The 22756-nt window shown below is 57.4% G+C and overlaps 1 protein-coding gene across 10 annotated transcripts in view; it reads left to right on the forward strand.

Annotated features, from left to right (window-relative positions):
- Positions 1 to 22756, forward strand: part of KCNAB2 (potassium voltage-gated channel subfamily A regulatory beta subunit 2) — an 87159-nt gene that overhangs the window by 18255 nt on the left and 46148 nt on the right. For 2 of the 10 annotated variants that reach the window (XM_034671123.1, XM_034671128.1), the window contains exons 2-3: positions 15354 to 15482; positions 16600 to 16641. The exons of 1 other annotated variant lie outside the window; for it this stretch is intronic. In XM_034671123.1, coding sequence (XP_034527014.1) covers positions 15406 to 15482; positions 16600 to 16641 — 119 coding nt within the window. In that variant the 5' untranslated portion in view covers positions 15354 to 15405. Of the gene's footprint in view, positions 1 to 2489; positions 2661 to 5027; positions 5147 to 6132; positions 6282 to 6368; positions 6510 to 15350; positions 15483 to 16599; positions 16642 to 22756 lie in introns of those variants that run through there. 7 more of the 10 variants (XM_034671129.1, XM_034671130.1, XM_034671125.1 and 4 more) reach the window with 6 other exon arrangements.

Consider the following 22756-nt stretch of genomic DNA (forward strand, 5'->3'; position numbering starts at 1 on the left):
CTCACAGGGATGGCATTGAGTGAATGAATGCGTGAAAGCTCTGTCTCACCACCTGAGTCACCCGTAGCTCTCACTGGTCACCGCTAAATGATGCGGCCCAGGGCTGCTGCTCACGTGGCTTCTTCCACCCACACCACTAAGAGGACACACGGATGTCCCTGGACTCCGCCCATTCAAAGTCAAGCGTCAGGGCAGGACCCTGAAGGCCCAGCCTTTTCCCCGGGGAATGGACAGGTGCCGTGTCCAGGAGAGTGAGGAGTGGCGTCTCTGTCCTGCTGTTGTCATAGCACGTAGGCGAGGGCCGAAGCGAGAGGCCAGGCAGCCTTACTGCGGAGGCCGCTGTCCAGGTGCGTCGGCTGATCTGGACTAATCACGAGCCAACACAAGCAGGGTTTAAAAATACTATGCTTATTTCATCTCCGCGCAGGAGCAAGAAAGAGAACGTACAGCCTGTATGAGCAACTCAAATCAAAAATAAATGAGGCAAAAAGAGTAACCAAAAATAGTACGGCATCAGAGGCAGTAGCCTGCGTCCCTCAGCCAGCTGTCCCCAGCAAGCGGCACTGCAGAGAGCAGCCAAGAGCACGGCTTTACATGTTTATTCCGGAACAGATTAAGCAGGCCTGCGATCTGATGATAGATCAGAATTACTAGTAAAGTAAAAGGAAGATAATGACTCCAGGCACACAGGGCTTCTGCATTCTCCCCTCTGCCCCTGGCACCCCCACCGAGCAGTGGGCCCAGGCTCAACCTGCAGGCAGTGTGGGCTCATCTCTGATCTTCCTGACACAATGTGCCACCAAAGCCCAGCTCCCTGCAAAGCCGGGCTGCAAATGCCATGGACCTCATGAGGGTCTGTGCTTTTGTCTTGAATTTGTTACGGTGGATGTCACCCTTTTTTTTTTTTTTAATGTCACAGATCAGAGTTTTGCAAACCACTCCAGCCCACCACCTGTTTTTGTAAATAAAGTTTTATTGGAACACAGCCACCCCCATTTATTCACATACTATCTCTAGCTGCCTTCGCCCAGCTTTGTGACAGAGACCGACTGGCCCACAAAGCCTAAAATATTGTCTCTCTGGCCCTGACCTGCCCAAGCTTGTGGTCTCCTGCCCTGGAGCTTTTCTTCATATACTCAAGCACCCTAGGGAAGTCTCCTGTCCACCTGAAGACAACCATTGGTGATAAGGTTTTGTTTGGTGGTGTGTCTGTGCTGATGTTGACTTAGTGCTTTAGAGGTGTTGTTTGGGAAGAAAAAAAAAGGTTCTGCAATAATTAGGTGAGGTTCTCTTAGGTGAGGAACATTGTTTGGGGAGGAATATTTGCATCACACGACTAGACTCAGACCCCACCGTGAAAAAAGAACACATCCCCTATGCCCCCCAGCCACCTGTGGACAACTGCGGCTGTCCAAGCGAAGGGGGCCTCCCACTGACCCCCAGGGGCCAGGCAGGCACCCCAGGCCCACCTCTGCTCCACCCCCCAGACATCTGAAGCAGAGCTGCAGCTGGAACCCTGCTGGGCAGGACCAGGAGGGACCTTGCTCTTGGGGGGGGGCCCTTCCCCCACAGCGTTGTCTGGGTAGGGCTCTGCAAACCTTTTCTACAAAGGTCTGGAGAGCAAATGTTTCAGGCTTTCAGGTCACAGGGTCTCTGTCAAAACTCCCCCGCTCTGCCACGTAGTGTGAAAGCAGTTGTGGACAAACGCGCTATGTTGAGTTCATGTGTTGATGTGCTGCCCCCCCGATGTGGTGGTATTTGAAGGTGGGGCCTTTGGGAGGTGATTAGGATTCAGTGAGGTCGTGAGGGTGGGGTCCCCCTTATAAGATGATGTTGAGACCCCAGCAAGCTCGCTGTCTGCCCCCGGAGGACACAGCGAGAGACGCCTGGCTGGGAACCAGGACTTGGGCCCTTACCTGACGTTGAATCTGCTGATACCTTGATCTTGGACTACCAGCTTCCAGAACAGTGAGAAGTAGATGTCTGTTGCCTCTAACCCCCAGCCCCCCACCAGTCTCTGGTATTTTGTTATGGCAGCCAGAGCAGACCAAGACAGTGAATGACCATGGCTGCATGCCAATAAAACTTTATTTATGGACATTGAAATTTGAATTTTATATAATTTCCATTCCCATGAAATAGTCTTTTGTTTTTCTTCCAATCACTTAAAAACGTGAAAACCACTCTTAGCTCATAGGCCATGCAAACACAGGTGATGGGCTGGACCTAGTCTGTAGACCCTTGCCAAACCCTGTCCCAGAGCAAGGAGGGAGCCTCCCCTCCACCCTCATTGCTGACCAAGGCCTGAGATGCTGCTCTGGTTCTGTGTGCCTTGTCATTTTCCTAAGGATCTCAGCAGACAGCAAACTGAAGGAGGTGACCTCAGAGTTGATGTTCCAGAAAGAGGCCATACCCAGGGTGGGTGATCAGGTGTCCAGGCTCTGAAGTCAGACCCTCAAGCGTCAAATCTCTGCCCCTCCACTTACCAGCCGGCTGACTCAGGCCCAGTGTCCTCGGCAGCATGACGGAGTCACCCAGCCGCCTTTAAGGTTCTGGAAGGGTTCCGTGTGATGGCCAAGTGAAGCATGTGGCGTGATGTTGGCCCAAATTGTATTTATGAAGTCAGAAACCTCATGTGGAAACACCAAACAACGTGGCAGGTGAGCAATGCCAGATGTCTCCGTGTGCCGTGAGACAGAGACTACGTTTCTTTGCCTCCAGGGAGCAAAAGTGGGCCTGGTGGGTATAGTTACAAGGACACCGATTTCAAATTAACATAAAAAGGATCTTTTTCGTCACTTGAGTTGTCCCCGGGAGACTCATCTGCTCAGAGTTCCCCACAGGAGGAGATTTTCGAGAACACCAACGTGAGGATCTTGCAGAGGGAACCAGTGTTTCCATCGCCCTGGACCCGGGCGCTCTGCCCTGACACTGGGAGAATCTAGGACGCATGAGACCAGTTCTCTTGCTACACCTGGAGAACCTGCCCCTCTCCAGGGTCCCGGCCCAAAGGAACATGAGTTGCATCAAGGCAATACTTGTTCCTTAAATTGCAGAAGTATCCAGAACCACCGTGAGGCTCGCACTTAATGGGAGAATATTTTTGGTGGTCCCGGGACTGGTCTGATTTATACTTGTTCTGTGGTTGAGTCGTGGGGACAGTACTCGCTGCAGGTCACCCCACGAGGGCCTTTGCAGTGCTACCTCCTGCCCCCTGATCCCGCCTGAGACTCCCACGAGTTCCCAGCATTACTCCTTCTGCTGGAAATAGAGGCAGAACTTGGTTGGCAAGCCTCCTCCATGGGGAAGAATGTACCGGAAGACTCTTCCCCTTTCCCTCAGGAAAGCAAACCTTTCCTGGAAGCCCCACCAGGGGCTCTGCCGATAGACTGTCCCAGGCCACACTAGCTGGGAGGTAATTGAGGAGATGGAGCTCACGAGTGGTGGTTGGGCCAGTCAGCAACCCTATCGCCATGTTTATTGATCCAGCTTGAATGTGGGGCTCAGACTCATCAGGACCGGAGAGGAGCCACTCCTGGACTCTGTAGGCCACCCCGTATTTCATAGTCACCTGCCCTCACCGTCTAAGGTACAGGTAGGACAGACATTTAGGGCTGGGGATGAAGCTGAGGTGAGGGCAGCGTGTGCCTGCGTCTGCAAGTGCAGAGCGGCCGGTGAGCATGCAGGCGTGTCTGTCATTTGAAATCTTCCACTTTGGCCTGGTGACGGGAGATCTGTGATTTAAGAATTAAGCCTGCCTTCTCAGACCCACAGGGCCACGGTGACAGCCCCGAGAGGGCGATAGAGGTGTCCCCAAGTCAGGCCCAAAGGGGCTCCAGGGCCGTGGGAGGAAAGAGCTCCAGTCTAGAGTCAGACACACCCGTTTCCCACCCCAGCTCTGCCACCAACAGCTGGGGTCTGAGGGGGTGTTCGTGGGCCCCGGCTTTCTCATCTGGAGAAGTGCTTTTGCCTGTGGGGGTAACAGGGAAAGGCTGGGGTGCGGCCCAGAGGGGCTCCCCTCCCCTCCCACTCCCTCGTGGTCTTTCTTCTCCATCGTCCCATTTGCTCTCCTCTCCCATTCACTTCTCATCATTTAGGAGTTACTGAACACCCCAAACTGTTTACTTCTCCCTTCCCCTCTCCTCTTCCCCATCACCCCATCTGTGTTTTACACCTGCTGGGGACCCATAGCGGCACCCCCAGTCTGATGCATGTGGGCCATGCTGGCTGACTCTGCCAAGGCTTCAGAGCCCTGTGCCCACCCCTGGGGAAGAGGGAGCCCGCTCCACTCCCCAGAAGCGTGGGTAAGGGGGTGGCTGGGGCTGCAGCTCAGCACAGCGGAGGTGGCCGGCACAGGGAGGGACGGAATGCTCTGTCCAGGTCCTCCTTTGGCCTTGCTCTCTGCCAGGCGAGGGGCCTCCCCAGGAAGGAAGGGCAGAGCAGGGAGAGGCTATAGGGATATGGTCCCCTCCCACCTGCCCTCCTGGGCGGCCCCACCCACACATCATTCACTGGCACCTGCCGTGTCCTGGCATAGTGTTGGGACCCTGGATGGGAAGACGGGGAGGCAGAGCCCTGAAAGCTCCGGGCACGACTTTGGAGTCGGCCAGCCCTGGGTTTGAATCCTGGCCATGGGCGTGCCCTTGACCCTCCGTGTCATCATCTGTAGAGTGAGGAGAGCAGCAGGACCCCTCTGAAGGCTTGGCGAAGACCAGCTATGGGGACACAGGTGAAAGGGCTGCAGCCTGGCGCTGGCAGAAGGCTGGGGCCAAGAAGCAGGACCTCTGTGACATCACCAGGACTAGCTGCATATCTGACCTCTCCCTCCCTGAGAAAGGGGCCCACTGCTTGCCTGTGGGGGTCTACTTCGGGTCCTGGAGGGAGGGACACGCCCCGTGTGCTTCCCCTTCTCACATCCCCTGCCCCCTCCCCCGAGAGGTGGCTATACCACCAGGAAGGTTGGGTTGTCGGAGACCTCCCTCCAGCACGCCTGGGAGTGGAGGCCACACCCCACCGCCTCCGCCGCTCCCCCCTTCCCCCCCCCCGCCGCTTGCCAGGCATCCTCCCACACGCGCTGCCACCAACTTCCTGGTTGGCCCTGCGATCCCGCGCTTCGCACACGAAAATGGTCTTGTCTCAGGAACAGGTACCAGGGGTGTTTCAGGGATCCTGTTCCCTGAGTGGGTTTTGTGCTCGAGGGGGTGGGCACCCCAGCTCTCTGAGCAGGGCTTACAGCTCCCCTGACAGCCAGAGTTAATCAGACCAGCCAACTCCCCTGGGCCCCACGCCAGCGAAGGACTGGCTGCAGCTGGGAGGGGAGCTCTCCCTGCAGACACCTGGCTGGACCCAGGCAGAGCCCACGTGGCCATCTGTCACAGCAGCTCAACCGAGCAGCTACAGGCATCCTCCCCGCTCAGGGACACGGCAGGCCCCCCACAACTGAGCGGCTTCTAGGGCAGGCAGGTGGGGCATCGCGGGCTGGCACCCAGCAGAGGTGTCTGACCACGACACAGTTCTGCCAGGAGCTGCTGGCGTCTGCTCTCATCCCTGGGGCAACAAGACAGGAGCTGCCTGGAGATCAAAAGCACCGTGGGGCCACCTCTGTCCCGCCGGGGGGGGGGGGGGGGGGGGGGGGGNCACCAGCTGTTGAGCAACCCCTGCAAGCTCTTGGAGGGATCCCTGCCCATCTGCTATCCCCTGAACCCCTGGCCAGGGATTTCGTACGGCGGAGTGGAAAGTAGTTGCACAGACAGAAATGAGGGTCCCTGCCTTAAAAATAAGTGACTTGGTCCCCACCCCGCCTTTCTCCTACAGAGCTGAGTGCAGGACAAAGGGGAGGGCTTCTGGAGGACCCTTTGAAGCCCCTCCCCATCTGGCAGCTCTGTCTTGGAGGGACAACCTGCAGTCACCATGTGGAGGGGAGGGGAGGTCAGGGAGCTCCCTGCTGCCCAAGGGCCTTCCTCCCCACCCAGAAAAGCTGAGTGCCTCCTGGAGAGCGTCCCCTCACTCCCCCACCTGGCTCTCTTCTCCAGTTCCATGCCAGGGCAGGATATCGGTGCAGGGTGTGGTCATGGTAGGAGGTCTGCATGGCCAGACAGAGGCAGTAGGAGGGGCCCGTGAGCTTCCCAAGGTGGGATGGGAGGGCTAGACAGCTTTGCTGAATGAACGACCGAGGGGAGGCCTGCGGTTGCAGATTCCGCAGCACAGAGCACACGGGGGCTTGTTTCCTGCTTCTTGCCCTGACCAGCTGTAGTCTGAGGCCCGCTCCACCCAGATACCAGGTGAGGTCCCTGTTCCACTTGTGGTTGACAGGCTCAGGATGGAGCCGGGGAGCCACCAGGCCCATGGTCCAAGCTTCCATTTCCTCTCAGGGAGGGAGGGCGGCTGTTCCCAAGATTGGGGCCTTTGGCCACGAGCCTGGCAGACCCCCATCCATCACTGTGCACCCTGGACGTAGCTGGGAGCCACAGCAAAGTTTCTGCTTCAGTGCGGAGGCACTCGGCCTGCAGGTGCGTGAGAACTGGGTGTGGATCTGGGTGGGCTGCATGAGGCAGAGAGGCATTGCAGCGTTGCTTCGAGAAAGTTGGAATTTTTGGCCATAATTTTTTTTTCTTTTACTTGTGGCACTAATTAGATATGAATGGGGCCTCTGCCTGTAAGAGTGTAGGCCTGAGCTGAGCCCCATGCCGGGCTGACCTGTTTGTAATCAGGGGACAGGCATTTGAATGTTGCTTTGAAAAGACTGAAAAATTGAGTTTGCCATCTTTTCAAGAAATTCTTACGGGGACTCCGTGGCTTGGTCCCAATGCCTCTGTTGCTGTCTGGCCACGTGATGTCCATGCTGTTTCATGTCAGGTTGGCAGGTTCTCTGGCTCAGGAGCTTGGAGGAGAGATGGAGGTTTCTCTGCAGCAAAGAGCGGCGGGCGGGGGGGGGGGGGGGGGGGGGTCCCGGCCGTGGCATCCAGCCTGTAGTAATTTTTCATTGTTCTCCCTTCCCCCCATCTGAATCTGAGCAAGACCTGATAGTGGTCCTCAGGAACTGGGCTATGGATCTCCAGACTGCCCCCCAGGCCCCCGGGCCACCCCTGCAGTGACTGGGCCTCTCTGCTTACTCCCCAAGATGACCCCACAGGCAGAGCCGATACCCCGAGGGCACTCAGACTCACAGGCCTTCGTCATGCGCTCTCCCTCTTGCTCACAGGGGAGGCTTTCGTCTGCTGGCACCCTGCTTGTGGGATAGAGAGGAAGGGTGTGTTACGCAAGCACCCTTCCGGATCTGGGTGGTTTTGAGCGGTTACACCTCTTCCTGTCTCTTCACGAGGTGCACGCCGGCGGCCGTGGCAGCTTCAGCCCCATAAAAGGTGGCAGTTTGGGGCCACGTAATAGTCATAGTGCTACTTGAGGGCTTGGGCGGGAAGGATTTCCAGCATTCGAGAAGCAACACTCAAAGTGACATGAGTACAAGAGGCAGGAGCTCGCATCCGAGCCCTGAGCCCCGAGCCCCGAGGCTTCCAGGGAGACCACACGCTGTCCGCCACACCCAGCAGCACTAGCTTCTCCTGTCTTCTTCCCCTCAGGCAGCGTGCACTGAGCATCTGCTGTGTGCCACCCGCCGTGTGCCCGGTGCTGCTCTGGGCACCGGACACACTGGCAAACAGAAGAGACAAAGCTCCCTGCCCGGCGGAGCGGACACCCCAGGGGTCTCAGAGGAGATGGGGAAGGAGGGAATGTGGGGAGTAGTGCATCAACGGTGTCTCGGTAGTGACCAGCGCCATACCACCCGGTGCTCACACCCACCCCCTTATTAGGGTCGGTCTTTGCAGCCAAGAGAACAACATTTCTGAGCCTCAGACATAAAAGGCATCACAGGTTCTCTCTCTCAACCCCTCCCTCTGGGGTAAGTCAGCTGCCTTGGCGGGAGAGACCCAGGTGTTGAGGAGGGGGCGTCTGCTCATCGATGTGTGTGTGAAACCTCTAACACCTCGGCCCAGCTGGCACCCTGCCTGCAACCTTAGGAGAGACCCCAAGCCAGACCTGCGGCCAAACCCCCGATTCCTGACTTTCAAAACCGTGTGAGAAATCCTTGTTGTTTCCCATGTAACCCGTGTCACGTAGCAATGGATAACTCATACAGTGTTATAATTCTTAAGACCTCAGCTATGTAGGGACAAGCCTTCTAGAAACTTCGAGCTTCCAGGATGATCAGGAATTGGGATGCAGCCGCAGAGGGCCCAAGAAACACGGTTCCCGTCATGACACCGAGTCGTACTGGTCACAGCCACAAGAGATTAGCCTTTTTCTGGGGAAGTGGAAAAGATGAGCAGCCCTGAGAATAAAGCAGAGAGGCAGCAAGGGAAAAGCGGATGTGGTAGCAAGTCTGAGGACCCTAAAAAGTGCTTTTCTGGAAGGTAAGACCACCACCTGGACTCAGGCTGGGGCACGTCTGTGCAGATCCAACTTCACTCGCCTTGCGCACGTGGTGCAAACATTGAGGAAGGAGGTATGATCAGGGACTCCTGGGCCGTGGGCCAGCACTTGTCCTCCACCAGGGCCAGGCACAGGTAGACCCCAGCCCATGGCACTTACAGTGCAGCCCTGCCTGTGGGCACGTCAGATCCTACCCGACTCCCATCTTCCTGTTTCTCAAATGGAGAAACCGACACTTAGGAAGGTTGAAAGATTTGCCCAAGGTCACACACCAGATCTGAACCCAACTGGGCCTTGCCTCCCTCCCTGACACTTGGAATGGACTCCTTGGGTCACCCAACAAGGTGGGATTGTGTCATCAGACTGGGCCTGGGAGAGGACAGACATGTGCATGGTGGCCCCAGCAAGGTTTTGGGTCAGAAAGTCACCCAGGGCGTGAAGTGTTAACTTCGCATCGGGATGTCTGGCTAAGTAAAGGTTCCCTCCGCCCAAGTTTTCTTGTACTCCGGAATCTACAATGGGGAGACAAAGGGATGCCTCTTCCGGTAACTGGAAGTCCCTCTCGCGACTCAGCCAGTCATATCTTCATGTGATAAGGATGACCTGGAAGGTTAAAGTCAGCAGAATGTGCTCCCAGGAGGGCTAAAGTCACCTTCCATGTAACCGCCCTGGTGGCTAGCCCCATGTCCCAAGGTGGCTGGTGGTGCCCAGTGGATGGCTCCTGCATGTGCAGCTGTCCCCTTTGGACCAGCAGGGGGGTCTGGGGCACGTTCGTCCATGGTGATGGTGGAGGCAAGTCTCCTGTGGCTGAGGCTGGATCTGACACATTGTCATTGCTCATCTCCCTTGAACAAAGCATGTGTGACTCTATGAGTGTGCGTGCGTGTGTGTGGGAGTGAGTGCGTGAGAGAGCATGTGTGTGAGCATGAGTGTGAGCGTTTGTGCATGTGTGTGGGTTACAGCATGAGTGTGCGTGAAAGAGTGTGGGAAAGCATTATGTGAGTGTGCATGACAGCATGAGTGCGTGAGAGAGCATGAGTGTGAACGTGTGTGCATGTGTGTGACAGCATGAGTGTGTGTAAGAGAGCGTGTGTGTGAGCATGAGTGGGCGTGTGCACACGTGTGGGTGACAGCATGAGTGTGTGTGAACAAGTGTGTGGGAGAGCATCATGTGCATGTATGTGTGACAGCATGAGTGTGTGAGAGAGCATGTGTGTGAGCATGTGTGCACGTGTGTGTGTGACAGCATGAGTGTGTGTGAACGAGTGTGTGGGAGAGCATTGCGTGCATGTGAATGTGCGTGACAGCATGAGGGTGCATGAGAGAGCGTGTGTGTGAGCGTGTGTGTATGTGTGGGTGACAGCATGAGTGTGAGCGTGTGCGCGCATGTGTGTGACAGCATGAGTGTGCGTGAACGAGTGTGTGGGAGAGCATTGCGTGCATGTGAATGTGCGTGACAGCATGAGGGTGCATGAGAGAGCGTGTGTGTATGTGTGGGTGACAGCATGAGTGTGTGTGAGTGTGAGCGTGTGCGTGCGTGTGTGTGACAGCATGAGTGTGCATGAGAAGTGTGTGTGTGAGCGTGTGTGTATGTGTGGGTGACAGCATGAGTGTGAGCGTGTGCGTGCGTGTGTGTGACAGCATGAGTGTGCATGAGAAGTGTGTGTGTGAGCGTGTGTTGCGTGTGTGTGACAGCATGAGTGTGCATGAGAAGTGTGTGTGTGAGCATGTGTGTATGTGTGGGTGACAGCATGAGTGTGTGTGAGAGCATGAGTGTGAGCGTGTGCACGCGTGTGTGTGACAGCATGAGTGCATGAGAGAGCGTGTGTGTATGTGTGGGTGACAGTGTGAGTGCGTGCGTGTGTGTGACAGCATGAGTGTGTGTGTGAGCATGAGTGTGAGCGTGTGTGCGTGTGTGTGTGACAGCATGAGTGTGCATGAGAAGTGTGTGTGCACGTGTGGGTTACAGCATGAGTGTGCGTGAACGAGTATGTGGAAGAGCGCACGTGTGTGTGACCACATGAGTGTGCGTGAACGTGTGTGTGTGAGCGTGCGAGCGTGAGTGAAGAGCTCGGGGAGCGGGCAGGGGGAAGGCATGCAAACGAGACAAAACAGACAAGGGGAAACGGGATGAGAGCATGTGCGTGTGCGTTGCTGTGCTGATTCTTCACGACTTTAATGATGTTGGGAAGTTTTCAGAATAGTAAGCTGAGGAGAAAGGCAGTGCCCGCAGATGGAGCCCCCGATCCTGAAGGGCCTGTCGTCATTGCCGGCTGCCCTTCCTGCAGCGACGGAGAGCTAGGATTTCCCCAACATCTCCCCCTCTGAGCGCGAAGTGTTTTCATGTCTTCCTTCTCTCGGCTCCTGAGAAAGTATGGGCGGGCGTTTGTGACGGCTCCATGCTTCAGCCTCTCTGAGAATGACTCAGGTGGCTTACTCAGGGTCACACACAGACCAAGTAGAATGCTGGGGACAGGGGGACCCAGACTGCAGACCCCCAGCCTGCACCCTGAGCCAGCTGTCCCTCCTGGGCCCGGCTGGTTCTCAAGTGGTTTCTGAAGCCTTTGTCCAGAGCCATCCCTTTTGAGGACAGGGGCAGCCCTGCCCGCCCGCACACCTCCGTCCGTGGTGCCTGCGATTGACAGCACCCTGCTAGGACGTCATCTTTTCGGGGATCGGCCGCTGGGCACATACAGTCTCTCCTGGTTGGACTGTGGCGGCTGCGGAGGTCGGGACTCTGGGCAGGTCCGTGGAATGCAGGGCAGGGGGCATGGGAAACCACCCCCCGTTCCCTCTTTCCCTTGGCAGGTGGCAAAGGGGGCAGCTCCCCAGGAGGAATGAGGTTGTCCCTCGTAAAGTGAGCACCAGAGCACGCCCAGTGCCTGAGCTGAGGAGCTGGCCGCTGGCTCAGTGGGAGCCTGACCTTCACGTGTCCAGGCAAGGCAGTGGCGAGGAGTGGGACAGGTGGCTTCCTCCGGGACACGTCCCTAGTGTCCCTCCTGGCAGCCTGTAGTGCCAGTTGTCCCTGTCCCTGTAGCTGCCCTGCGCACCATGTGTGGGACAGACAGAGCATTGCACCCTCCAGAGAAGACAGAGATGCCCATAGCACAGTTGAATAGATGAGTCTGGGGTCCGGGGGAACGATGGGGCCTGGAGATATAACCACAAGGGTTCCGGTGTAGCCACACAGTTCAGAGGCAGGAGACAGATGGAAATCTGAGGAACCTCGTGTGATGGAAAAGAAAAAGGGTTCAAAGTCAGAGAGTTGAGCAGGGGCGGCCAAGGAGACAGAGGAAGCAGCGGGGAGGCAGGAACACAAGCCGGACAGCGTGGGTCCCAGGTGCCATCACCCCTAAACTGTGGGCACCACCGGACTTAGCAACAGGAAGGTCACAGTGACCTTGGTAAGAACAGCTTCCTCTGAGCAGGGAAAGCAGAAGGGAGAATTGCAGACAAGAAAAAACAACTCTTTTGAGGAATTTTCCTGTGAATGGAAAGAGAGAAATGGGGCAGTTGGTGGAGAAGGAAGCGGATACAAAAAACTGCTTTTTGTTTTTTAAAACGAGAGAAGTAATAAGTGGCTGTCTGCAGAGGGCAAGAATCGGCGCAAGAGGCAGAACACCCTTGAGTGGGGCAAGAGTGGGGTGTGTGCTCAGGCGGACCGCCGTGGCCGTGGCCCGTTCGTCCAGGTGGCAGTAGCAGGGGACGCAGGATGTTCCGAGAGCTGATGTTGGTGGTTGGGGGAAGCTGGCCTCTGGTTGCTTCTAGTCCATCTGTGAACTGGAAGCAGCAAAGCCCAGAGCCGCGAGGTGTGGCCGAGGAGGTGTTAAGGAAGGCGCCGTCTTGGAGAGTGGGGGAGAGCGGCTTCCACAGGGCTTGGCCACCTTTGGCTGTAAAGGGACAGGTAGTAAATATTTTAGGCTTTGCAGGCCTGACAGTGCGTTCAGCGCCGCAGTGTGGCACAAACGCAGGCACGGTTCATACACGAGCGGGCGTGGAGCTGTTCCAGCAACACCTTATCGACAGAGATAGGCAGCAGGCTGGACTGGGTCTGTTGTTCGCCATCTGCCAGTTCCTGCTCCAGGACCAGCAGTCCTCCAAGGGTGGTCCCTGGACCAGGGACATGAGCATCCCCTGGGGGACTAGTTAGAAATGCAGATTCTTGGACGCACCCCACCTCTATGGAGCCAGAGACTCTAGGTCCCTGCACTGTCTCAAGTTCAGACTGCGCTTGTGATCCTGGAATTCTGGAAGTTGAACACCGCTGGGTGCCCAAGCTGGGGACTGAGACACCACCGCTCCGTAGCTAGACCCAGGGAAAGCCAGAGAGGGGAGAGTGGGGTGTGGGGGGTCACATCCCCCGGTTAAGGGCACAGGCATCCCGGCCTGCTCTGGGCTACCTGGCCCCCATCTCCGTCCACAAGACCCTGTGAGGACATCCTGTCCCATCCCCCGTGGCCGCCCTTCCTCCCCGGTGACCTCTGGACCACTGTGCTTGGACACAGTGGCTGGCGCTCTGCGGTCCTCAGCTCTGTGGCTGTGGTTTCCGGTCCATGGGCAGGGCTCTGTCGTACAGGCAGCCACCAGCACCGGCGCACAGTGGGGCCTCGGCAGACACTCTGTGCACCTGTGAACCCACCACCCTTGACTTAAGGTTAATGACTTTAGTGAGGTGGTTGGGTTTCGTGCCCTGAGTGACCTGGCAGAGTGCCCTCCAGCAGCACCTAATGGGCATGAAGGAGAGGCACCCCCACCCCAAAGCTGCAGGGACTCATGCCCCTGGAGCTGTGTGACCGAACTCTCTCGCAGGAAAAACACTGTGCCTCTTTCTTGCATAGATCTGGGCAGGGCAGGGGGGAGACAGGCTGGTCCATCTGGTGATGGTGACCCTGATGGAACCCCAGACTTTGAAAGAGAAGGTGACCAGGAGGCCTTCAGGGTCTGCCTGGAGCCATTCTACCAGGTGCAGATGGACAGGACCCTGCGGACAAGGGGCCCGGGAGAGGTCGGCCTGGGTTACAGCATTGTGGCTCACGAGGAATCACCTGCTAAGCCCAAACACTGGATTCAACATCAGCCAAGGATCCACTGCATTTCTTTTAAGGATTTAAGTGTGTTTTTATTTCATTTTGTCATTGCTTTCTGAATGAGGTTTTTTTAAAGAATAAAACTTTGGGGACCTTCGCTGACCCCATCGTCTCTGTCGTTTCCATGAGGGTGTCATGGTAGTGGCTCCGGCTTACGTTTTCTCTACCCACTTTCCCAGCATGTTCACACACATGTGCACGCCCCTCACTCAGAGGGGAGCTCAGTTGGGAGCGAGACCTAACCTGTACTATGTGAATAAGCCCTGTGCCAGGGGGTGGAGCATGTCCAGAGGAAGGCCGCTTCCTGCCGATGGGAGGTCCTCACCCTGGAGGGAGGAAGAGTGAGGTGAACTAGGCATTCAGATGGGCATTCAGCTGAGAGGCCCCACTGGGGGCAAGCAGGGCTATATTTTGAGCCCAGACCATCCCTTTGCCCATTGGCACAGGGCATGATGATTTTGGATCAGGGACTGTCACTCTTTTGGGAGCCATGTATTAAATCCCGGTGGAGTTCCAAGCCTGTTCTAGGCACAGAGGATGTAGCAGTGGCAAAACCCCCAAAATTTCTGTCCTGGTGGAGCTTGCCCTCTGGAGAGAGTCAAGACTTCACAACTCAGGGACAGACAGCAAGGTCAGCTGCTGTTGACTACATGGGACAGCAGGCAGGATACTGGGAGAGAATCCCAGAGCATGATAGCCAGGGGCAGGCTCCCTGAGAAGGCCCAACAACGAGAAGGTCTGTTGTGAGGGCATTCCAGGCAAAAGGAACCGTAAGTGCAAAGGCCCTGTGGAAGGTGTGCACGTGGCCTGTCAGAGAAGAGAAGAAAGGCGTGCGTGACCTAATGTCCTTTTGAAGTAAATGCCCCTGGCTGCCGGCTGGAAGCAGGGAGCGCCATCAGGAGGCTGACCTGGTGGTTCCGGTGACAGATGGTGGTGGCTTGGCCTGAGGGTAGCTGGGGGAAAAGTGAATGGACTGATGTCTGTCGTAGTCATTGTTTATTGCTACATAAAATATTACTGCAAACTTAGGGATGTAACACTCTCGGTTTCTGTGGGTCAGGAGTTCAGTTAGGGCTCTGGGAGTTCAGCCAAGGGGTTTGGCCAGGGCTCTGGTCTCATTTGAAGGCTCAACCGGGAGAGGATACTTGGAATTCCAAGTTCACACAGTTTGAAGGATTCACTTCTCTGGGTGGTTAGACTGAGGGCCTCCATTCCCAGCCACATGGGCCTCTCCAGCATGGCAGCTTGCTTCTCAGAGCCAGCGAGGGAGAGAGTCTGCTAGCAAGACGGAAGGCACTGTCTGTATCACCTGATCACGGAAGTGATATCTTGTCACCTGTGCGCTGACCTGTGGGGCGGGAGCAAGTCTCACCCACGGGGAGGGCGAGAGTCCCAGGAGGCGGGGTTGTCCGACCAGCTGCCTTCCTGAAAGCTGAACAGTGGCTCCAGCAGGCTCTGGGCTGGGAGAGAATGGGAAACCGAAGCATCAAGGATGAGCCTGGGGGATGGTGGGGCCACTTCCTGGGACAGCAGAGACGGTCCAAAGTTCGAAGTCCACAGATGCCCCCTGGGACCACCAGAAAAGGGCTCCCAGAACCTCAGGAAAGCAGCTGGGGAGGCGGAAGGACCTCATGAAGCATGGGGGTGGGAGAATAGAAATCTCTTACAGAGCGGTTGACCCCAGCCATCAGCCTTGTCTGAGCCCCCATGGGTTGGTCTGTCTGTCTGATGAGGGACGTACAGATGTCCAACAAACTGGGCCTTCACCATCACAGAGCCTCCTGGGCAAACCCAACTGGTCTTTTGAACCACCTCCCCTCTACTCTGCCTTTCCTCCAGAATCTTCCCTCCGTGAAGAAGAGAGCTGGTCAGGACCAGTGAGGCCAGCCCCATGTATCCGGAATCGACAGCAGGCTCCCCGGCTCGGCTCTCCCTGCGGCAGACGGGCTCCCCCGGCATGATCTACAGGTGACCCCCTGCCCCCAGCCCAGCCAGGCCAGTCTCAGGCCCAGTCCTGCCTCCGAGAAGGTGTCCCCGAGGCCGGTCACCAGCCCTGGATCCAGAGGGAAGGACCAAGGAAGGCCCACAGGGCTGAGGTTTATGTAGGCAAGTGCTTTCTCTGAGGGAAGGAATGGAAGCTTTTAAAACCCAAGATTTTCGCAGGGAGTAGAGCCAGGATTAGACTTGTCCCTGACTCTTCTGAAGGATTCTGTTGGAGGTAGCAGGCCTGGAAGTGAGGGGGGGACGCTTCCCAGCTACTGTGTCTTTCTTATACACCCCAGCTCGTGCAGCCCCCTCTGAGGGAGGCTCAGAGCCTTGCATCGGGGAGGTGGGGGCAGCCAGTGGCTCACCGGGCACCCTTGCCTTCCTTCTGCGGAGGCCAGCTACAAATCCAGCTCTGGGTCTTTCCCTTTGGAAAGCAGCCCAGGCTGAACCACGGGAAGAGCACGCGAAGGCGTTGGTTGGATGACAGCTGCTGCCCCGCACACGGAGCACAGGACCCAGATGGCAGAGGCTGTCACGAAAGATGGGCCTGGGCGGGACCCGAGGGGCCCATCAGCCCTTGATTGATTGGGCCTTTCTCAGTAATTGTTAGGGCCTGACCCAGAGCAAGTATCCATAGAACCCACAGGGAAAAGGGGCGTCCCTCCTTGATCAAAGTCCTAAAAAGAACCCTGTGGTCCCACGCAGACTCGCCAGCATGTGGGATGACGGGCCATTTCTTGGTGTGAGGGGTTTGTAAGGTCATTCTAAAGCATACTTCGTTAAAACCCAAACAGACTGTCACTCAGAGGTTTACCTCTTGTCTTCGCTTCCCTGCCCCAGGGGGGAGCGAGGTCAGGCACAGAAGGACCCCCGCGTCTGAACAGACCGGGCGTCTGCCTCCGTGAGCCACTGGGTGGCGCTGCCGCCGAGCACTTGGTACCTGGGCGCGCATCCTCCCGGCAGCCCCGGGCAGAGTGGGGTGGGGCCGGCTGTGGGGTGTCGCTGGTGCTTTCCCCGGGCCTGCACCTCCTTGTGGCTAATGCCCATTGTGGACTCTCTCTCTCTCTCCTTTTTCTCTGTCCTCCATCGCTGTCCGCAGTACTCGGTATGGGAGCCCCAAAAGACAGCTCCAGTTTTACAGGTAACGAGCCCTCCGTTTTCCCCAAGACCTGCAAGCTGAAGGCAGGGGAGCAGGCGGGAGGGCCACGCCCATCCAGCTCAGAGATGCTGGTGAAAATCCCCAGGAGGAACGGGCTCTGGTTCTCTCCCGGTGCCCTCCCACACAGCATTATGTAACGTCCCGATGAGCACTGTGAAGTCAGGTTCATTGTGGGCTCATCTCCAGAATTTGCCTTGATTTGAGCAAATGGACTTGCAACACCTGCTTAGCTCGCACGGGGCCTACCTGAAACTGTCCCTTGTCAGGCCGCGGATGCCGCACGTCTGTTGTCCGGGGTTTGTGCTGCTTGGGTGATCCGAGTAAACGAGGTGGGGCAAACCCCACCATTCTCCCCTACTCTTTGGGTTTGAGCTGATTTGGAATCAAAGGGGTAACAAAGGCCAATATGTTCTCAGGGCATGGGGCTGCAGTGTGACCTGGGTCAGGGCTGGACCTGCTGGTGTGTTTCTGGGGCATCTCCGTGTTGGTGAATCAGCACACCACGTTCTTTGGTGCAAGGCTGCACCCCACAGGGGCATGGCATCCGGGGGCCTCGCGGCCCAGGCCAAGGCAGGTCAGCCAGCAAAGTCCTCTCGGGCGAGTCCCTTCCTCCTCTGAGCCGCTCACTGGTGGCCCGGGGAGGTGGGCCACAAAGATGCCTGCTTCTCACGTAGTCTGTGACTCCAGGAATTGATTTTGAGGACGTTTTCCTCCTGTCGGGAAAGTGTCGGGGTTAAGGAAGCCACAGCTCAGCCCCATCAGCCTCGGTGTGGCTCTTGGGAGCAGGGCCCTGGTGTGTGCCTTGTCATTCAGGCCTGGGAGGTCTCCGTCTAGACCGGCTTCCCAGGGCCGTGCCCACCCACCAGTGCAGAGCCAGGGGCCAGTTATCATCGAAGCACGGGGAGTCTGGGGCCATGGGTGCTGGGGCTGGCAAAATCCACACAGCTTTACAGCCCTGGCACCTCTGAGTGCGACCGTGGGCCTGGGTCCTCGGGCTAATTTCACCACCCCTTTAGTGCTTCCCGTGGGGTCTCACTCCTTCCAGAGAGCCCTGAAGAGATGACTGAAATTTTTGTTGGATAAGATTGTGCCTGAAACAGTTGCCTTAACTTGGGCTTACAAATGCTTTTATGGGATGACACGCGTGCCATCACGCGTGTATGACAGCTTTGTATGTCAGAATGTGAGCGAGACATTAGTCCCAGGAGGATTTGACCAGTGAGACCAAACACGCCCCTGAACTGAGTCCTCAGAGACCCTGGAGGAAAGGAGTGAGAAAGCTGGCGGCAGAACCACGGCCCAGCCCACCAGCCAGAAGGGCCCCGCCGACGGAGGTGCGGTTTCGCAGAGCTGAAGCGAAAGAGGGTCCCACACTCTTTGCTGGCCCTCAGGACCCCCACAGGTCCAACCCATTGTGCATTCCCGGGGAGCCCTCTGTCCTGTCCCCAGGCAAACTCTGTTGGTGATCCATACCCCAGATGGGCAGACCTCTGTCTGGGCCTCTCAGCACCGTGTCCCCAGTGCCCACAGACTCCGTCCGTCCCGCCGTTGGCATCTCCAGTGTGGTTTCTTCTCATAGACACGCAGGTGTCTCTTGTGGGGTCTCCGACGATGTGCTCTAACGTGGTGGGATCTTTGTTTAATGTCCTGGGTGCCACTCCCGGGGGGCGTCCTTGTCATCTGGGCACCAACACAGCCATCAGAGGGGTAGGTCAGTCGGCGTGCGGTCCCTCCCCTCACAGGGCAGAGGTTTCAAGGTGCGCACCCCACCCTCAAGCGGCTCACAGACCATAAAGGAGGCAAGGCCCTGTGTCTATCAGCTGTTCCGGAGAATGCCACATAACAACCAACCTCCAAACTCAGTGCCGTACGACAGGAAGCGTTTATTTCTTGTGCATACGTCTGTGTCAGTTCATCCAGGCTGGGCTCCGCTGGGTTTGGTCTGAGCTGCAGGTGGGGCCCAGGGGTTCATCCTCCCATCCTTTTTAACCAGAGGCTGTTCCAGGCAAAAGTACCAGAGGGAGAGGAGACGCACTTCAGGTCTCTGAAGGCCCAGTTAGAAGTGGTGCAAGTCTCTGATCACGCCAGATGTCGAAGGGCAGGAAAATATACCCCCGCCCCCGATAGGAGAACCACAGTCACGTAATGCAGAGAGGGGTTAAGGACCCGGAGCCATAATGCGATCTACCCCAAGACCCAAATAACTAATAATATCTGGAAGGCAGAACTTGCTGTGGGAGAAGTCCAGACAGCTGTTGGCGTTCCGGGGAAGGAGTGAGCACCACAAGCTGGGAGTCAGGGAAGGCTTCGTGGAGGAGACAGCATGAAGGGTTTGAGCGGGCCTTGGAGGCTGGGCAGTCTTCAGCATAGAGCCCAGGAGGAACATTCCAGTAGATGCTTGAGCCAACACTTGGAGAGGTGCCAAGAACACAAGATAGTAGCGGCACAGATCTGGCCCTGAGGGGCGGGATGGACAGGTGGGAAGGGCCTTGAGTGCCAAGCAAAAGAGCTTGGACTACATTCGGTGGGCACTGGGGAGCCATCGACAGTGTTTGAGCAGGGCAGAGATCAGAGCTCTGCTGGGGGAGGGAATAAGATGGCAGGTGGAGAGGCTGGATGTGAGGAGCTCGGGAACGATGGAGAAGGGCTGAGTCGCAGGAGCCAAGGAAGAGGGAATGAAAGGAGCAGGACAGGAGAGCAGGAGTCGGAAGCCATGGCCTCCAGGTGACTGACTGCTGGTGCTGAGAGGGATGTGGGGTTCACAGGAGCGCAGAGCCTGGGGGAAGGAGACGGGATATGTCAGAGAATGTCAGGCTGAGGCCACCATCCTGCAGTGGGGCCACGTGACATGGAGGCCAGGGACCTGACATGGTGGGCTTGTGCCTCTGACAGCAACCATCCCAGTCCCATCACTGGGGCCTTTCTAGGTAATGATCTGCTGCCAGTTCCCTGGGCTCCGCGTCCCACGTCCCATTTTGTTTGCTTTCTAGCCCGGGTCTGGGTAGCGACACCCCGCCCCGGTAGTGCCCACTGTTTGCATATGTGTCGTGGGAGAATCCACTCAGCCTCCATCCAGAATCCCTCGTGCTGGGAGGTGGAGTCGTGCTGAGACTTCCTTGGGATCCTAGGATGACAAGGAGTGCCCCTGGGGTCGTGACCCTGGCGGGGGTCGTGACCCTGGAATGGGGGCTCATCATGGCTTCAGCCCAGAGCTCAGCCTCAACACATCTTCCAAAGCCAGGTCAGAATGTGTGCTGTGAGGAAGGGTCCCTGCACCCCTGCCTGGAGGGAGTGGTAGCATGGTGTTCAAACAGCAGACTTCCAGAACCTTCTGACCATTTATAGGTACTGACAGTGTAGGATATACCAATCTGGGCACGTCCCAGTAGAAAGGAGAAGGGACAGCCATATGCATGGCTGAGGGCAGCTCTTGCCAGACCCCAACCCCTTCACTGTGGGTGGTGGTCACATCCTCTGGGGACCCCCAGCCCCATACTGCAGACATGAGAACGTGGTGGGCACAGCTGCAAGCCCTGGGTCCTGGTCTCAGATAACCAAAGCACGGCCTGCCCCTCCCCACCTGTGCCCATGTCTCTGGCGCTCGGGGGGCAGTGGAGGGCTGGTCGGGGAGTATGCCCACGGGAAGGGCCGGACCCCAGTCAGCACCCCCTCCCAGCCCCGCGTGCCAGGAGCAGGCCTTGCTAGGCTGCACCACGGAACTGCATTTCCCGGGCTTTTAGGGAAAGAGACGCTCGTGAATAATTCAGCCTCTCTCACTGAGCTGAAAACGCCCTAATAGACTAATGGACTCGCTGCCTCCAAACTCGACCCTCGTGGGGCACGTCTCATTCACCGATTGCTTCTGGCGCTCCGCAGTGACACTCCCTAATGAACCCGCTGCTGCACCAGATCCTTAGAGCGTCTGGTGAACTCTGGTAAACTAGACTGAGTCCTTTTAACGAGCAGACGCCAGGAAGGCAGGTGAGTGACCCCCTCAGCCCCAGGAGTCCAGTGGCAGCGGCCTTCTTCGGGGTAGCTGCTGGGGGACCAGCGTCCCAGGAATGGAAGTCACAGAGGGACCGTATTGGGGGATGCACTTGGCTGATCTGAAATGAGACCCCCCTGTATATTTTTTCGAAGCAGAAAACTTCAAAAAACAAACAAAGCCAGCCCTAGGTAGCTGCACGGTGCCAGTGGGAGGAAGGGGGATGGGCACTCTGCCTCTTGAGTGCTCTTGCCTCCCAGACCTGCCCGCTGGGGACTGTCCGTCTTCCCAGCTGGGGAGACCTGGACATCCAGCTCCACCTTGTTGGGTTCACCGTGAAGATTCAGCATTTGGGGGCTTCCTGCGAATGACAGTGGAGGGCAGGGGCTTGGTCGCTAACAGAATGGTCTGTCCAGAAACACATGCCTCAGGGTGCCGGGGCTGCTTGTTTGGACCTTGGTTTGCTGATGGCTCTCAAGCAAAGGTGGTTTTGTTTTTGCCTTGATGCGATGCTGTGCGTTTTCGAGCCGTTCTCCGGAACGATGCAGCTTCCCCTCGCGTTCCCGCTTTCAGAAACTTGGGCTGGTTTCTCTAAGATCGAGACCAATGTCACCGTGTCAAAGAGCCGTTCAGGATTCCTTCTGAACCCCACGTTTCAGGCTTTGGTGGCTTTCGGTAAACAGGCCACAGTTCAGAAACTCCAGGTGGATGGCCCTTGGGGGAGGTCACGGTCCCGGCTGACTTAATGAGGTCAATGCCTTCCCCGTCATTTTTCCGTTTTTCCATGTCACAGTGCTCGTTTACGGGAATCCCCCCGAGCCCTCCCTCCACAAGAATAGCTTTGCAGAAGGCAGGCTCCGGCCTGGGGAAGAACCTGCAGGTGCCTGTAATTAGCCGTGGCTACTGGGGAGGGGGCTGGTTTTTCTCCAGACAGGGTGGGGGGCCGGATGGTGAGGAGGAGGAACGCGAGGTCAGAGTCGCCGCGCCTCTGAGCCCTGAAAAGTGAGGAGCCTGAGGCAGGAGCCCCAGCAGTGGGCCCTCCCTTCTCCTGGCAGTGTCTTCCTGGGGCCCCTTCTTGCAACCCCCCCAGCCTGCTCCAGTCACCTGGGGAGGAAGCTGGGAATAAGCGCCAGCGTGAGGAAGTCCAGGGACCCGGACTCTGTCCTCTTCCGCAGTCAGAGCACCTCTGTGCCTTCTGTGTCCTTCCTCCTTGGTGGGGCCTTGCCTCCCTGGAGGACAGGAGGAACGTTTCCCAGCTCCTCCCGCACTGTGCTGGGAGGTACCCTCATGGGTACCAGTCCTCACCCCACCACCCCCAGCCAGGGCCACAATGCTTGTCCATGCCCCACCTGTCTCAGAGTCCCCTGGCCCCAGCCTGTCCCGGCATCATGGGGACACTCACCACGGGAGGCTCTGAGGCTCCTCCATGCTGCAGGCGACACCCACAGGCCCGCTCCCAAGGTCCCTATGAGGTGTGCTATGAGGGAAGATCACAAGCAGAGGACACCCCAGCCCCCACAGAGAGGGCACCCTCTGAATCCTGGCCGCACCCTGCCTGCACCCATCTTATTAGAAATGCATGTTCTGTGCAGGACTGGGATGGACTATCAACGTCCACATTCATCCTTTTCAACGTGTCGAGGGATGTTGGGATCTGTAGCAATCACCCCTCGGGCCTCTGTCCCCTCCACCCCGTCCCGGGCGTTTTTGGCCCCACCCCACTTATCCTAATTGGTGTCCTAACTGATGGCAGCCGCTTCCCCACACGCGGCCTGCTCCCAGCTGCCCCGCCAGCCCCTGCCTGGGTGCCCAGGCTCGTCGGCACAGCCAGTGCAATCAGCCTCCGCTCATCCCACTTCACAGACGTAGAGACTGAGCCTCGCGGCGGTCAGGGGGCCTGCGTGGGTTGCACTGAGTAGGTGACAGACAGGGCGGCCCCTGTCCAGGACCTAGGTGCTTAGCCACACCGCCATCCCAGCTCCAGGACCTTGGCTGGACTTGCAGAGCCAAACCAGACCAGGTTGCTTTTTGTGGCTAGTGTCTTGAGAGCTAATGGTTATCGATCTCGGCCCAGCTGGGCCTGGCTGGGAATGTGTGCGTCTGAGGTGGGTC

The sequence above is a fragment of the Ailuropoda melanoleuca genome, chromosome 11 (genome assembly GCF_002007445.2).
Source record: "Ailuropoda melanoleuca isolate Jingjing chromosome 11, ASM200744v2, whole genome shotgun sequence".
Classification (NCBI taxonomy): domain Eukaryota; kingdom Metazoa; phylum Chordata; class Mammalia; order Carnivora; family Ursidae; genus Ailuropoda; species Ailuropoda melanoleuca.